Raw genomic sequence first — 18,332 nt, forward strand, 5'->3', positions numbered from 1 at the left:
GTAGAGAACCCCAGCAGGGGATATGTTTGCTAAGTAGGACAACAAGAAGGACAAGCAGTTCTGCTCGAGGGAATTCCCTGTGAGGGGAGCACTGGAAGACACGTTCCTGTTGGAGTGGGTCATTCAGCTACGCTACGAGTTTCCTCAAATACCAGTCATCCCGTGGGTTCTCAGGTTTTGGGCCGCCATGATCTTGATCGCTCCAGACAGGGCGAAGAGAACATGGTACACAGAACTTCTGGAAATTGCCATCTTTCTCTCAATCTGCATATGTGACTCTTGGGAAGATGAGATATGACTGGGACCTCTCTGAAGAGGTATTTAAGGTGTTGCTAGCTGCACATAGTTCTATTGGGTCCCTTTACGCATGCAGGTGGAGAAGATTTGAGATTGCATCTCGTGTCCCACTACTATCGTGATGGAATCCCTTCTTTCTTTGGCCTCTTCAGCCAAGCACGGTCAAAGAGTATTTGGCGGCTATGTCCATGATTTAAAGGTCGGTCGATCGAGTTTCCTTCTTTAGAATCCCGGTGCTGGCCCAATTCCTGAAGGACCTTGTAAATAGGTTTCTCCCAACACTTTGTTTCCGGCTTGAGACCAGAATTTGATGCCTACCTTCTTGATTGCGACTCTGTTTGAGCACATGCATTCCTCTATCTGATTGCTGACCCTTAAGACTGCGTTGTTGGTGGCCAACACGTCAGCAAGACGTGTAAGCGAGCTACAAGCTCTTCTGCAAATTGTCATTTTTGCGTTTATTTAGAGAGAAGGTTTTGCTTAGTCAGCCCAAAATTCCTGTCTAGTGTGGTGTCCAAATTTTATGATTTACTATGGTGGGGTATGTAGCGAGGCAGTCTGCGGGTGGACACGATGCATTAAAATGTGTCGAAATGTGTCGAAATGTGTTTAAAAAGAAAATTCAATGTTATGGGAGTCGGAGGGGGTGGGGTGTTCGTTGTTATAATGGAGTCGACGATGGCACCGAGCTGCACTAAACCCCCTGTTGTAAATTCTTCTGAGCAGCTAAAACGGATTGTTTATTTTGCATATTGTGTGTAGTAATGCAGATAGTGGGTTCACACCCGTTTGTCCCTCGTGTTGAGGTCCCAGTTGCTGGTTAGCATGGGGTAAGTATGGTAAACACCGAAGGCATTTCCATCTTTTATTTCATGGAGTAATCCATGTGGCAATGATCAGAATTTAGAGTGTGCATGCCCCCAAATTGCTGATAATAGTGGACATTTTGCTGGTGCAATCTGTTTGTTGCTAATTTAAATGCTCCATAATTTGTTGGAGGAATAATATATCTGTCGGAAAGATTAATGGAGGTAAGTAGCTTGTTTTTGGTACATTTTGATACTAATTTGGAGTCTCAAACAAGCCATCTGTATATCCACTAAGTGCATATTCTTCCCTGTAAAATGAGCAGCTACACCCATGACTCTTTAAATGGAGTACTCGAAAGTCACAACATAACAGCTTTTCTCAAATTTACCCTGAATGCTCCATGCTTTTCTTCTTTCAAATTGCTTATCATTTTGTTTGTCCTCTTTCTGCAGCGCCCGCGTTATACAAAGCTGAAGGACGTGTTGCAGCAGCTCCCAGAAATTCGAGATTATTTCTTGCTTACCTATGATAAGAAGGTTCTTTGCACCCCTATTTCGGCACAAGACTACGTTTTGAGGAAGTACTGTTTTGCACGCCTTATCCAGGGCTACGTTGGGGTAAGATCTCGGTATTGTATGCACACAGATACTTGCCTGTTTGTATTGGAAAAGGAAAGCCTAATCCTAATGGCACCTGCATGGTTTTAGGTGGCCACTTGGGCTGTTAATGCTTTATCAATATATATAAATATTTTTTTTATTGTGCCTAGTTCAAAATGGGGCTTTTTCCAAAAAAGAAACACACAATATACAACATTACACTTTCTATAAATCAATGAAATCTTCACACTTAAAATCAGAAAATGAAAATACAGTAAAAAACACATGATCATTAAATATAAATATTTTGCTTAGCTCTGATTAAATCAATTTCTTCCCATCCAAGACTTTGTTAAAAATCTCATCAGATTAAGTTTAATAGAAACTTGCTGGCCATTCAACGGCAGTTGCCATAGTACAGCGTACAAACTTTTATTAAGGTTACTACATTGAAGCGTAATATGTTGCAAGGTTTCAATCGATACAGATTTGCAAAAATGACAGTACCTGTTGTGTATTCCTGGGAATATTTCCGTCTCAGTGCCATCATTTTGTTTGTTTCAAGTACATTAAATCAAATTTTCATAAAACATTTTCTCCATCGCGAGTCTGGTAACTAGGTGTTAGGAGACTACAGCAACCTTGACCACCTGGCAATAGGCACCCAACCTTTGGTATAAGTCTGTACTACACAGGCTGGTAGTGTGGCTGAGCAGCCAGTCTTATCTCAAGAGGGGTCAATGTGAGCAGTAGGGTTTTTACACAGAGATCCAGTGACAAGTATTCAAATACACTCTTACACTTAAGGTTTCTTGATTAAACAATTATTCATGTATTTAACTGTCAGTTGAATACACCTTCTTCAAAAGGGAGAAATTATATATGTAACACAAAATTACACTTCAAAATACACGCTCTTGGTTTCTCTAAATCAGCAAGTACCTATTTGGGATGGCACACAGATGTTTCCTACACCCTGAGGTGACAGAAATAAGTAGGACACTGTGGGCATTAATATATCACTGCTACATTTAGAGCAATACTGAGTTTGGTGTCAAAGAAAAGGTTTTAAGAATAAAGCAAAGAGCACAGAATTATTCTGAAGAAGGTAAGTACGTTTTGAACCCCCTCCAATGCAAAGGAAGTTAACCCTTTCCTGGAGGAAAGGTAAACCACAAAGTCAGAGGGACGAAGAGTCTTTCAGGGAGGCAGGCTAGCCAATGTTAATTGAGCAAACGTCTAGGTGAGCCAAATTGTCCTTCCTGACGTCCTCTTACCATGTGTAAGCAGGATCGCAGGATGTTAGAAGATGGCGTTTACGTTATGTGTGATGACGTCACACGTACGTGAGCGCATGACGTCAACAAACTACGTGTCTTATTTAAAATGCGGCGGTGTTATTCCCCTAATAGTGTGCAGAGGTCATGGTTGTTACATTGCATATTTTGCAAGCCACATTGTCTCAACGGTGATTGAATTAGACTAATCGTTACATTGCCATAAGTACTACATGAATATAGATTTGCCTACATGTTTGCGTTCCACGTGATGACGTCACACGTAGGTAAGCGTGTGACGACATCATGCAAACAAACTTGCGTGTGTTCTTTGTAGTATAACTGCGTTGTTCCGCTATGAAAGTGAATAAAGGTAATAATTGCTGCATTGCATATTTTGCAAGCCGCATTGGCTGAGTTGCTATTATGTATGGCTAGTCTTTACATTTCCATTGATGCTACATGAAAAAGGAATATAGAATATAAAAATTGAAAATATGATGCAGTCGGACTGCACTTCAAATGTGGTTTGATACTGTTATGTGGTTGTATTCCATTCCCTGCTGTAATTGTTGGTGTTCCCACATATTCTAAGTCTGAATTGAAATATTCAAATGGCACATCCCGTGGCATCTGGATGTTGTTTGTGCTATCCCAATGTAAGGTGGACTAAGTTTTAATACATTCATTAACTTAATTCTGATGAATATAAAAGTCTAGAATTCCAAAGGTGATCAATATGACTGTACACCGATTACCCAATAGTTAGCCAAAATTTGAAGGGTGTTCATAATATGATTACTGAATATAACAAAGTGTATTGCATTAAATAATTCATATAAAGACATAGAATACTATTGCACAAATTAATGTTTGGACTATTCTTAAGACTCTTAAGATTGATCAAGTGTACTGCTAATTTTGGATCATTTAACTAGAATACTAGTTCAAAGCGCGGAGATTGTCTCATGTATGCAAAGAAAAAATCTGTGTTCAAAAGAATACATGTGGTGGAACAGCTCTCCTCCTCACGTTAGACCTCAGAGTAAGGCTGTCCCTGTAGGCAGGATGACACGCTCTGGCTCGGCTTTCAACACAATAAATTGTTCCAAAACGTGGATCGAGGGCTGCCTGGCCTTCCACGTTATTCTTTCGAATGTGTGTGTGGCTTTCTTTACTGACCACTGCAGGACCACTTCGACTAAAAGTTCGATTTAATTTTCACTCTTCCCTTCTCTAGGAGTTAATCTTTGCTTTCATTCGTTTTATCGCTTCAAACAATGTACCTTTCACTGAGAATTTTGAGTGGGCTTCTTCCTTTTGCTGGACCACTGCGTTACTTAGTATCACCGATTTCACAGCTGTCCTTACTTCAAAAGCTCATTCACAGGTCTGCATTTCTTCGCGTCTCATCCACAAATGTGCAGCCTTCACTTGCAATATAATGTTGCTACTTCAAACGTTAACACACACCAGGCTGCTCACCAGCTGTGTGCTTCACTTTCTTGTTTTTACAATTTCCAATTCACAAGTCAAGGTAAGTACCACAGCCTTGGTCTTGCCTCCCCAACTCTGCCATTCACCTGGGAGGATCGCTGGCATCCTTGAAACACAATGCAGCCTTCTGACGTGGGATCTGGCCTTCTCCATGTGTCTCTTGTGGCCTGTCGAAGACAACCTCCAGTAGGGAACTCTTCTGGTTTTCTACCCGCTGATCTCATCCCTTGGTCCGTCGCTCTGCTCCAGTAGGTTTGCCTTTGTCCCGGAAGTTCTGCCTTGCTCAGAGTGTGTCTCTAGGTTCTGCCTTTTATTAGTGTGTGGAGAGCTAATTGGTGTCGGGTGTATTCACTTGATGTGGCTTGAGCAGTCAAGATTGTCACTTTCTTTTTTGATATAGACATTTGCAAAGCAACACAGTTGGATTTGGTCATTGGAAAACCCAAACATGTAAACTCTGAGACTGCTTCTAAAAATATGTTAAGCCATCTGTAAGCTGGGACTTGTGTATTCTTACGGGCTTTCATAATCATGACCGTTGATTTCTTAATCATTAAGTGCTAAAATGTATGCTTTAACGATTACAGAAAATAAATGTGCCATCCCCCTGTATTGATGTGCGTGTGGAAACAAGGTAGAAAATTAAAGCTGCTTCTCCTCAGCACAAGTAAACCTAGAAGATTTAGAAATATGCTCATGGATCTTGTGGGACATTTTGGCATGCGATTTGCTCTTCTAAGACTTTTTAAAGACTTTACTTTTTATACTGTCAGTGCACTTGTTCCTTGTTAGTTAATTCCATGCATTCCTGCAGCATTGGATCTTTCATAGATGTGTGCATGCTTGAATTATTCCCAGTCATCAGTGTTAGACTGGATTTCTAAACTGTGGCCTGGTGGACAGAGCTTAGGAGGCCAACCTTGTTATAATGAACAGGGCCAACTCTGGGAGCTGTAGCCAAATCAATCAAGGTAGCATGGGGAGTGGTCAAGGCTAAGCCTAGGGAGCGAGTCTGGTAAGGGATCCACAATGAGTCCAAAACACGAGCAAACAAGGATTTTACTTAGACAGGTAATTACAAACATAAACTATTTGTGGCCAAATAACACACTATGAAAAATGACAAATAGTAATATCACAATAATAAAAAGTTAAATAGATATATACAATCACAGCAAGTTAGTGTAAAACATTCAGTTCACCCCCATGACTGAAAGGGAATACAAGTAAATAATTATGACACCAACAGTATATGGGAATATCTGCCCTTACTTGTAAAATCCATCTCTAAATTGTATGGGGCCTTGTGCCCAAAGGTTCACAATTCAAATCGGTTTAGGGAGTGGAAAAATGTTACGAAGTGGGTCTTGTGGATGTGTCGGAGGGGTCTTGTGGATGTGTCGGAGGTTCCAATAGTCAGAAGAGGACGTATTCTAGTGAATCATACCATTCCCAAATTTTGGAGGGTTTTCGGCAATAGGTTTTGCCGAAGCCAAACCATTGTAAAGGTTTCAAAAGTTATTCAAACATTTTCAGGGTGGAGATGGGTGGGGAGGGGTAAGTATCACTGCAACTTATCACCTGTACTCTGGTTTTTGTCCAGACTTGGCTGGTCGTTGGTCAGTTTTCCTGCTGTTGGTTCCGGTCAAAGAAGCCCAGGTACTGCTGGTGCAAGAAGAGTTCAGGTCGGGTACAGGAACTTGGTGCAGCCTCTTGTTGAGGAACAATGCCAGAGGCACTGGTGCGGGACTCTTCAGGACAGTCAACCAGATTCGAGAACGCCAGTTTCAGGAACGGTCACTGTTGCATGCGACAGCATGGGGTCACAGATGTCGCAGTCAAAATCGGTTCTCTAACCCGGGCCCCGTCGATGCTAGGACGCCGAAGTCTCGCAAGAAGGACTCTTGCAGGACAAGCTGACAACCCTTTGTGTTCCTAGCTGAAACACGGAACGACTGTTCTACCACAGTAGCCAAAACTGGAGCTTGTCAGTCCAATGGATGGTCCAGGGACACCTCTGAAGGCTCCAACTTGTTGAGCTACCAGAAGTCGTGACTGGTAGTTCCCACCACTGCTACGGGTCAAAGCACTGGTGAAGGTCTCCTAAGATCACTAGCCAGACAGGGCTCCATCAGGACGACAGCAAATGTTGGTCACCAGGCCTTCTCGGGATCGGTCCACAGGTCCTCCAAAGTCTTCATGGCTATGCGGGATACTTGGTTCCTCGCAGGATCTCTAAGGAATGGCTCAGGACTCCTCTTTTTATGGAAAAACTCAGGTGAGCCCAGAAACTCATCCCAAACAATGAAGATCTGCCCCTCACTCACACCCCAGCAGTGGTCCAATCAGGGACCACTGTTGGTGAAACTCATGCATACACTCCAGACATATAGAAACCAGTTTGTGTATTGGGACCAGCCAGTCCATCCCACTTCCTGGCTTGCAACACACATGCCCTGCACTAGTCAGCGAAAACCGAGGCTTTCCCGGGGAAGTGCATGACCAAAAAAAGGAATTTCCTGGCAAGGCAGGAAGAAGACCAACAAACACAATCGCCAACAAGCAGTAACAAACAAAAGCCTTGTGGCACTTCCATGTTGGGACACTAGCCACAGTTGTTGGCCAAACACGGTAAACGAAGTAAAGCAAAAATAAAATACTGTAAAAATAGTGTAAAAGTAACTGCTGCCACTAGCTTGTCTTTAGGCACATTTAAAAGAATCCAAAACATCTTTTGAGTGTAGTCTAGGGTCATGCAAAAGAAACCCCACTGCATTGGAAAATGCATTGTTAAAATGTTACCCAAAATAGATGAAAAGGAAGGAAACCTAGTTGCCCAGTACTGACGGCCTTAAGGACCAGTCAGTTTCCCTAAAAACATGACTGAGTCTGGTTGGCCTCAAAGGCGTAGTGGTGAGCTGTGCGAAGCTTTCATTTTTTCTACTGTTAGTCTGTAGTTGCTGGTGTCCAGTATCGCCTCACTACCTTCCCATATGGTGTCCAGTATCGGTATAGCAGTGGTCGCCCTTCTCCGTTAATACATGTGCTGATAAAGCTTGGACTTCTTTTCCTCGGTTGACACCAGAAGGTCAAACATCAGTGCAGCCTTGCTAATGATCAGGTGAAAGGAGGCTATATCATCAGGTGGAGAAGACCCACCCGGGGAGTCCTGCATCTTCTGCTTTATCATGAGTTATCCCATTCATCAGCCTCCTCTTGTGGTGAATCTTGAGGAATGTCTCCCTCTTCTGGTTCCTCCGCCATTGCCTCCTCCTCAGAGAACTCATGGTATGGGTCCCCCACTGGATCCTCTCGTGAATAATGGTCTTCTGTAGAGAGCGTGGCTCTTGCCCTAGTTGATGCAGGAAGTGACACACTCCTTGGTATCTTGTGCACTGGCTACGTGTTGCTAGACCATGTGCTAGATGAGGTTGAGGGAGACTGGCTTCTCCGTCTAGGAACTGGCCACCGCTATGGTAGGGTTTTCACCTTCCGCAGGGGCCTGCAAAGCTGCGGCAGCTTCAGTAGAGCAAACTTTTTCTTTGAAACGCCACCAGGATATTCTTTAGGGACTGTATATGGGCAGGTCAGAATGAGTCATTTGCATCCTCTGGTCGGATCCATGTGCGGTTGCCAAGGAGGTCGACCTTCCTTGGGTATTGTCTTTGACCTGTGGTCCTCTATATCTGAACATTGTTTGTGGAGTATGTCGTTGGGTAGCTCAGTCATCTCCTTTCATGGGGAGAGGTTGATTATGTTGAACCCCAATGGCTGCAGAGTTTCTGGGGGGTTATTGCTGATCTCTTGTGGATGGGCGTTGGTCTGTTGATAAATGGGATGTAATAGAGTGCCTGCTCATGGATGAGGCCTTTTCCGTTGATGGTGCCATACCTGTAGACGGGTGGGATTGTGATAAGTGCTTACTTGTCGATGATACCTTACCCGTCCAACAGTTCTCTGGTTGACCCAGGTGTTTCCAGTCAAGTGTTTACTGGTCTTTGTCGACACATTTTTGTCGCAATGCTTTCATGACGGTGTAGCAGTCAACGATTCCGTCGACTGTGCCTGCGCCAGCAATTTGGTAGCCGTAGACGGTGTTGAGGACGATTTACCCGTAGATGAGCCCTGGGTCGCTGATGTACCCGTCGTGGACAATGCCTTAGTCGTGGTTTTGCTCATCGGCAGACAGACTTCAGTTGATGAGGAGTGGCTTATTGTAGTTTGTGGCCGTTTCTCAGCACTACATGAATTCACTTGAAGAAATTCACCTTTGAATGTGATCCTTGAAGGAGGGGCTGAGACCCTTTGCACTGAGGAAGCTCTCCTTTTCACTGGAGCCTGCGTCTTAGGAGTTGTGTGCAGAGGCGCTGGGGCCATCTTGATTCTCCTCTGAGGAGTGGCACCTGTTCATTTCTGAGTGAAGGTCTGACCTATCTCACAAGCCTCTGTCATGAGGATGTAGACAAATATATTGTAGGTGAGGGTCCCTCAGAAAACCTTTTTTCTTTGCACATCCTGTGGAATACTTGAAAAGTTTTTTTTTTGGTATCCATCAAATACCTGCCAGCTGACCTACAGGGCGAGGCTAATTCAATAGTTAAAGATGGAGAGACTAAATCAGATGACATAATAGATGCCACGCTGGATGCAGCAGAAGCAGGTTTTAGGCAAATGGCACATGGTCAATCCTCCAGCCTGAGAGAAGGTTACCAACTTCTGCCCAGATGTCTAGGCGCAGATCTTAAACATGCCACTTGATGGACAAGAGTTGTTTGGGAAATTTCCATGACCACATTAAAGACGGAGTGGAGGCAGTCTGTGCATGTCAGCCTCTGCGACTGCGTCCGGGACCCTGGAATACGGAGCTGACACACCGCATCTACAAGAAGATAGCTCCGGTGCTACGTGAGTTTACCGTCTTATCTACTTATCAACTCTCCACATATACCAGAGTCATTTGGTACTGTCCCCCTTGTATGTTTTCTTTCACCGACATATGAGTTCATGCTTTTGTAATCTTCGAGTCGCTTGGAAACCCACTAAGCACGGAGAGGAACTCTGAGATCTCTTCACATTTTTTTGCAGAAAGTGCAACCCCTAGAAACAACTGCAGGCCCCCGTGCCTTTGAGCTTCTCAATTCTGTGATTAGATTATTACAAACCCCGAGTTGCGCGGGACTTGTTAAGCGCAGTGACTAACTCTGAGATCCCGAGCAACACAGACCTACCTGGTCATTGCAACGCCCCAGTGAGCCACTGCGCTGGACAACGTTAATCCACGAGAAACGACTGCGGGCCATGCGCCTTTGAGTTTCTCAACACAGCAAGTTTTGAAGCACTGTAGCACATGGACTAAAATACTGCTGGTTTAACAGTGCAACATACAAAAAATAACTGTTCGACCACTGCAAAAGTAAAAAGAATAGCTGCGGAAAAATCGAGGGGTATAACCATGGGAGACCTACCCGGCCCACGAACGAGACAACGCTCTAAACTCACGCTTCCAGTTGTGCATTCCTTTTTTGTAAGCGAAAATCATACAAAACAGGACAGAAACTTAAAAATACGGCATGAAAATCAACAGGAGGCACACTTGTGCGCCTCTATGCCAAAGTCAATAGAACAATTGATAAATGCCAGAGAATCTTTTCCATGCACCAATGACTAGAAACTCGGAGAGAACAATGAGCAGCGGATAAAAGACAACTTGAATATGGCACCTGAGCAACAATTAATGAATGAAGCGAATGAAGAGTTAAGACAAGATACACTGATGCAAACCTGAGTAACGTAAGAACCAACCAACCAAACAATGAATAAAGAACAAAACTCAACTGCCCTACGACAGGCGGAGCCTGTGGAAGTACATCCGAGAGACAATCTCACCTCTATTCCACCAAAGGCACATCAACCCGCTAACTTACATAATGAATTGGAGGAAAGAGCCTCTGACAATCCACATATCCGGGTGCTCGACACCTCGAAGGAGGAAAGACATCAGAAAATCCTCCCAGCTGAGAGAAACTCGCATGCAAATCAAGATATAACGCTAGAGATCAACGGACCGCAGACAAAACTTCATGAAGATCCTCCCTACACCAATAACAAGCAGATGGAATTCTTGAAATCTGGAAAAGATCTATCACAAAAAAATAAAGCCATCCTGGCCAAACATAGTTGGCAAGCAAAATATAGTTGTCGGATGCATTCAGAAATATTTGCACAAATCAACAGACTGAGGCTCGTTCTGCAAGACTATCTCTCGATATAACTGAAATTGAGACACTGATGAGAAATCATTAAAGACAGAGAAGTCCTTGGAAGCAGCTATGAAATTAATAAGGCCATTCATAACAAATGTTAAACAATTTATCAATACACAAGACGGTCTCAGACTGCAAACCATCTGTGACACGCAAAAAAACAAGCTCTCGGCACTCGGCAACGGCTACATCAGAACGGCACCTCAAAACAGAATTGAATCAAACCTTAATAGAGCCTGACGATGGAAAATGCTTGTGCGAACCACCCAAACAATGTGAAGTCAATACCAACTACAAAGTTAGATCTTCAAAACATGCTAATTGCAATCTCCTCCCAAGCAATGATCCCATTTCTAAAAATGTAAGGAACTACAGAGACGTTTAAAGATCAAACAACCCTTCTTGCTCTGATACACTCTAAGCAAATTCATAATGAGATTTCTGAACAAAATATAGGAGCGCCTGAACTTAGAAGCCGAGACAAGCTTGATGTGGCAGGCAAGACTATTTGACATGGCACGGTCTGAGCGTGCCGAAAAGACATTACTGACATCTGCTTTAATAGCCATGACGACTGCAATGAGCACACAGAATAAGACCGCAAGTCCCTGAATAAATAACAGTATAGAAGCCCGACCCAAATCCTACGAGAAGCCAATACGATCAGAAATGGCACATCAAATCTAAAAAAAAGACCTACAGATGGAGAAAAGCCAAGGCTCACCTTTCCGACAATTCCATTGAGAAACCTTATCGATCTGGAAAAAGAACTCCCAATGGTGGTGCACAGTGATACTGCCAATAGCATGACACAGGAAATGATGACAAAGACACCAAGGCAACACAATAAGCAAGGACAGGAAAAAGAAACTGAGAACTTTGAAATCTTTGATCAAAGGAATATGAAATCACAACCAATCAACAACCAAGAGCCAAAGAAAATCAAATGAAGGGAAAAAGGATCGAGAGCATTTTTGCGAAATTTAACACTACCACAAGCAAAGATGACATCTCAAAAGAATAGAGAACTATTTTGTACAGAAAAAAAGGAGAGAAAAGCGCGAATTGAGCTGACGTGCAAAGATATATCAGATTCCAACCTCGTATTTAACCCGTTATTACTCTACAATCTATTAGCGATAATGAATTATCATATCAAGACCTCCAAATGTGTACCAATCGATCAAGAAATGATGGAACTATACAATCCATAAACGCGAATTAACTCGCGTCCCAAGATTCCCAAAGGCATGTCAATCGATCAGAAAATTGTGGAACCATCAACATTTCACAAGAGAGGGAAACAGGAGAGCTAACATTGCCACGCTTTCGTGATCCCAGACAAAAACACAATACCCATAAAGTAAAGCTGGAAAGATTAAAATCCATCAATGATGGTCTCGTGCTAAATGGAACAAACTTTCTACTACTACTAGAGACGATCCCAAAGATGAAATCTGTTAGATCTCGTGATGTAAAAGTAGTTAAAGTCATGGATGAAAATAGCTTGGACAGAGTAGAGATTGAATTATATTCCCTCAAATGTAAAAATCTAATCTTAGACATGGAGTCACAAATTAAGCAACTGGTTTTTGCGATCTGGTCTATCGATCGTACAAATCCTAGACCTAAGAAAAACTGCTTTAATTACGAGCAAACACCAGAAGGCAAGAACAGAGAGCGGAATATAGAAAGGGAAACTCCCATTTGTTCCATCAAAATAATCAATCCTTTGCTGATTACCAAATAATCTGTATTCAAGATTCATGGCAACATAATCAACCTATTTCTGACGGCCATATTTGCTTAATGAATCCGTCGATCCGAATAGAAAGGGCGACCATCGGCTGGACTCCTGACCCTGATAAAAACAGGCACAACCGCAAACATAATTGAATCGACTAACATAAATCCATGGGTTCAATTGACTATGATCGAGCAAACAATTATCATAGACCGATTGATACACAATCTGTAAAAGAGATTCCTAAAGAAGAAACTAGGAATAATCAACACCTATTGGAATCCTATAGCCATCAACAAGGAAATATTTATAGATGCAGTCTTTTCACCCATAGATGAAACCACGGCAAGATTAATTGACATTGACTTTATACAATGTGGTGACTTGAATCTACACTTCTTCGATCAAGACTGGAAACAGCTGGACAAGGGCAGCTTAACTACCTGAGCTCGGCGCTGCAACAAGGGACAGCTAGCAAAAATGTGCACCAATACGATGCTCGAGAAAAAACATCAGGAGGTCTTAAACCAACATGGTCAAGAGGAACTAAAACGGCCATAATTGACTTCATATACATATCAACAGACATAAAGGATTACTTTCTCAATAGCGACAACCTATATTCCGCAAACAGCGACCACTACATTATGATTAGATCATGGCCAGCTGACTGTATCCCCAAAGATCATATCCAGATCCCTGTTCTCGATATTAACAATGGCATGAACCGACTGAGAATCAGCCAACGTCAACTGAATAAACTCCCAGAAACGTTCTCAAAAACGCAGCTAAATGATGAAGAAAAATTGAACGACGGGTGGATCTTGTGCTCGTTCAGACAGGCAGCTAACATTTTGGAAAAACTAGTGAAAAACCACACGCACTGGTTTAATTAAAAAATAGTGTCAAGGAAGAGAGAATTGCGCATAGAAATTAAAACAATCATAAATCAAAATCATAAATAAGCACAGCCTAATCAAAGCGGAAAAATATCTATTCTCAAAATGGATAAAAACAACCGAAGAATTGTGCAACAAGATGACGGAGAAAAGGTGCTAAAAGCGCTTAAGAATAACAACTCCAGGTATTTATGGAACCTTCTAAACCAACAAACCACACAACATCATCATATGATCTCAACCAACAAACCACACAACATCATCATATGATCTCAGACGTGTCCAAAACATCTTGGATCACACATTTCCCGAACCTTTACAAAATAAGGTCCAACATGGAGGAAAAGGGAGAACAAGAAAGCCCTGCGAGATGGCATACGATCTAGTATAAAGAAGACCTCTCGAAGGTAATCCTGAAGCTAAACATATCACGAGCCCCCTGCCCGGACGGCCTCTCCAATGCTACCATCAAAATGAATTCTGAAATATGGGCGAAACATCTGTGATCAACTCTTTGGTCTAATCCAACGAACCAATACCATCCCTAGGTCTTGGAAACTGGCAATTCTTATACCCTTACACAAACAAGGGGACACAAAAGATCCACGAAAACTATCGGCCAATAGCCCTCCGCGACCCATAAGGCAAGATTTTCGCCACATTCCTATTGGGAAAACTGAACACTTGGGCCATAAATTCCAAACAAGCAACTCCACAAATATGCTTTGTCAAAGCAGTCGGAACAAACATTAATTTAATCCTTCTTAATTTAGTAAAACACGAAGCCATAAGGACGCATACTCAGGTCTATGCAGCTTTTGTGGACTTAGAGCAAGCGTGTGATATGGTGAACAGGGAGAAACTTTGGAACAAATTGGCACAATGGGGCTCCCCAAACAACATCTTGCTGCCTATAAAACCGCTATATACAAACACCAGAATCAGAATGTCCAAACAAGGAGTCCTGACTGAATCTATAAGTACATGGAATGGACTGAAACAAGGATGCCCCCTTGCTGCCACACCATTTAACCTGTTCACACATGACTTTCGAAGATAAAATTCAATCTCCAACAACAAATCCTCCAGTAATCAATGCAACCCCCTTGCCTTGTATCACATATGCTGACGATATCGTCCTGATGGCCAAGACCCCGAGAGGACTACAAATTGCGCTAAACCTTCTAGAAAAATATATGGAAGAAAATCTGCTCAAGATGAACACAAGACCAAAATCATGCCCCTAATTCATGAACAATCAAATAAGATTAGACCGCTTTTATTTATGCTGGAAGGAAATAATTTAATGCAAGTGAAAACTATTAAATACTTGGGGATATGGCTGAATCAATCACAAGTCGAAAAGGATTGGGCAGACCAACTCAAAATCCAAAGCACATGCCCTAGCGAGACATGATCAATTCTGCATAAAAAATACTGAACATTTTCACTGAAACCAATATTAACATTCTACAAACAAAGTTATTGCGATACTTACCTACGGAGGAGAATCAATGATAAACCTAGACCTGTCAATCTGGCAAAAATTGGAAGCCATCTTCTGGCGAAAAACTCTGGCATTTGCAACTTCATTGCCCATGTCTCGCATTCGCTACGAGCTTGTGATACAATCTATCGAGTCCATAATCACCTGGAAACAGCTGGACTTATACAGGAAATTAATCGCTGAAAGTAAGATACCTGCACTACAAATTTTTAAAACTAAAACCTTCTAGATACTATGCAGTTCTAATCAAATGGAAAAAGTATGTGGACCACAACAGAGCAGAAGCAGAGATTTTGATAGAAATGTTCATCCAACGGCCGCAGAAAGCTAAAAGAAGAATTCCCACTAATGACTGTATAAAAAAACGATCCAGCAAAAAGGTCAATATCAAATGGATCTTGCATGTAATCACGAGGCCCGAGCATTGAACCAACCACCAAACTACTTAAAGATCTTCCCAGATCAACACATTTGCGAAACGTTCATGAGTATGCGTCTAAATGTCCTCCCAACTCGTGAAGTTCTTTCGAAAAGATTACTATCAAAAACACAAAAATTCTGTCAATTTAGCCAACAAAGTACAAAAGACAAAACTATCCATCATATAATGATGGAATGCCCAACATTGACAGAAAAAAGAACATTGTTTCGAGGACCTTTTATGACCAACAACAAAGTATTGACACCGGAAGATCGCTGTGCACAAATCCTGCTAGGTAATAACCAAAAACTAGTATTCACCATCATTACATTTGGAATAATATAATGGGACCGACTTATGAAGATGTTCAAAACCAGAAACCAATAGAGAAGAATGCAACATAAGAACAACAAAGAAATTACATAGACATTTCCACCTCCTTGGTTCTGTTTTCTTTGTCTTTGAAAAAGAGTGTTATAAATGAAAAGTTTATAATCTAAACGGAATCTTTTTAAATAAAAGAAATTTTAAAAAAGTATTCAAACCAACACAGCAGGAGAAATCTGATCCCTAAAGGATTGAGAGCACAGACTGTTTCGCTCCTTCGAGGAGGAGGAGCAAGGTTTATGTGGTCATTAACTCTCACAGGTCAGCATCTACACACACACACTGTCATCGAGGTACAAGCAATCCTCCATGAAATACGTTGCTCAAAGGGACAGGCGGGGCTTGGGTCAATCACGAACCCAGACGTTCAAGCAAGCCTGACGTAACAAGAAACCCTCTCCCACGTTGCAACCTGGCCAGGAGGAGGGTCAGCCACCACGCATATCACTGGTAAAAGATTAATTCAGACAAATGGGTCATAAAAAGGGTATAAACATGACAAAAAGGGAAGGGATTCTACTACTGCTTTTTCCTCATAAAGAGAAAGAACACGGAATTGCACCCTCCCCTCGACTTGCGCAGCCTCAACAGGCATTTGAAGCGCATCAAGTTGAAAATGACCACACTAACAGGTCAAACCTTGGATGTAGGAAGGTGATTATCTAGCTACCCATCTATTTGGAGGATGCCTACATCCATTTACCAATTCACTCCACACACAGACACTACCTAAGATTCACGGTGGGAGACCAGCACTACCAGGTCTGGGTGCTTCATAAGGCCTAGAATCGGCTCCCAGAGTGTTTACAAAGTGTCTAGCACTGTGGCCCTCACTTGTGGAGGTCCAGGGTGGAGGTGTTTCCATACCTAGACGACTGGCTCACGACAGCAACTTCAAAGGACCAAGCAATCCAGAGTGTCGGGCCACTTAGCAAGCACCGTCCACCTGGTGCCTTCCTGGTTGTAACTTTTTTTCCCTACTTAAGGAGCCCTCCAGCCTCTTTTCCTTTGCAGATGGGGAGCAGGTGCAAGTTAATCTAGGTCACCTGGCCTAAGCACCACCCACATTCTTAGCCCTGCCTCTGCCTTCCTGCTCTTAACTCTTAGATCAAGGGCATCTCTCGCCCGGGCATCCGAAGTGTAGGGCAGACAAAGAAAAGGGCAATTCCTGTTTGGACCTGTTCAGACAAGGAGGATCCAGGGCCCGAACCCCTGCTCAAACAGCAAGTAAGCATGCACCAACATGTGTTTACTCTCTCTGTCCCTACATGCCATCCCCACTTTAGTACCCCCCTTCCCCCCGTGATGTTCTCTTGTGCCCCTCTTGTGTTCACAGGTGTTGCCTGTTTTGCTTGATTCTTCTACCCTGCTCCCCCTCCACCAATCCCCCCACACCCCTGTCCGCCCACCAGCCTACTTCTACAGGAGTCTGTCCTGATCAATTCTGGTTTCACCATCACTGTCTTGTGGCCAATGCTGGATTTGACTTTTAGGGACTTCATTGATTCACAGTGAGTCACCCTTTCTCATGGTGGCCCTGAATCGTACCCATCTTCATCTTGTATCCAGGCTTGCAAGATTGTGTTACTACTGACTTCTGCAATTGTATTTGCTCTCCTCTCTTGCTTCTCCACTCTTTTTGACTGCTTGCTCTCTGTTCTCTCCTCCTCTCCCTCTTCTCCCTTTTCCCATCTCTTCCCCTCCTCCCCTTACTTGCTTCTATGCACTTACTCTATCAGAATTGTCCCTGGACCTAGTATGAAAGCAACCTGGTCTGTCTCCTCCAGCCCCGCCCACAGCACTATCTGAAATTTCGTCAGGCTTAGTACAATAGTCGCTTGTTTTGTTCCTCCCCTCCCTTTCTGCACCCCTCTCCCTCACCTTTTGTTTTCTCCGGCTCTACCAGAAATGTCGTCTTGCCTAGTACGTAGGCACCTGTTTCCATTTCCTTCCCACTCTCCCCCTCCCTTCCTTATCTATGTTTTAACGCTTGCACTATCTGAAATGTTGTCAGGCCGAGTACGATAATTAATTTCACATCCTAACTGTTAATGTCCTGTAAGAATGTCATTGTATTTTCCTTTGTTCCCTCCCTTGCTTTGAAGCGCTTTGAAACACATTGTGTATAGGCGCTATATAAATTATCATATCAACTATGATATCATACTGTGTACCGTCACGACACACGATCAGCCGACTCGGATTCCTTATCAAAGCCGCAAAATCTGCATTCGCTCCATCGCAGACAGCTGCATTCCTAGGTGCGGCCCTGGACACATCCATACCTCGCATAAGGCTGTCTACCGAAAGAATGGCAACGCTGTTGAATCTCGTGAAATGGTTTATGGCAGCAAGGGCATCCACTATATGTCAATTCAAGTCCCTTCTGGGCTTGATATCATATATATTGTTAGTCCCCCAACTGCAGGCTAAAGATGCACCCTATTCAGGAGGCATTAGACCTACATTGGATGCAAGCCACAGGCTCCTGGGAAGACGTCATCCACCTAACTCAAGACTTCCGCCAGGCGCTACACTGCTGGCATGACAAAAGCAACGTTTTACAGGGTGTGCCCTTTCATTCCCCAACATCCCCAGGATGGATGCATCTCTCATTGGGTGGGGAGCACA

At 43.0% G+C, this 18,332-nt stretch overlaps 1 protein-coding gene across 1 annotated transcript in view; it reads left to right on the forward strand.

The window, feature by feature from the left end:
• Window positions 1-18,332, forward strand: part of LOC138468320 (exportin-5-like) — a 391,463-nt gene that overhangs the window by 312,976 nt on the left and 60,155 nt on the right. Inside the window, exon 8 of the mRNA XM_069608823.1 lies at window positions 1,560-1,724. Coding sequence (XP_069464924.1) covers window positions 1,560-1,724 — 165 coding nt within the window. The remainder of the gene's footprint in view (window positions 1-1,559; window positions 1,725-18,332) is intronic.

The sequence above is a fragment of the Ambystoma mexicanum genome, chromosome 4q (assembly GCF_040938575.1).
Source record: "Ambystoma mexicanum isolate Mex_15411 chromosome 4q, UKY_AmexF1_1, whole genome shotgun sequence".
Taxonomy (NCBI): Eukaryota; Metazoa; Chordata; class Amphibia; order Caudata; family Ambystomatidae; genus Ambystoma; species Ambystoma mexicanum.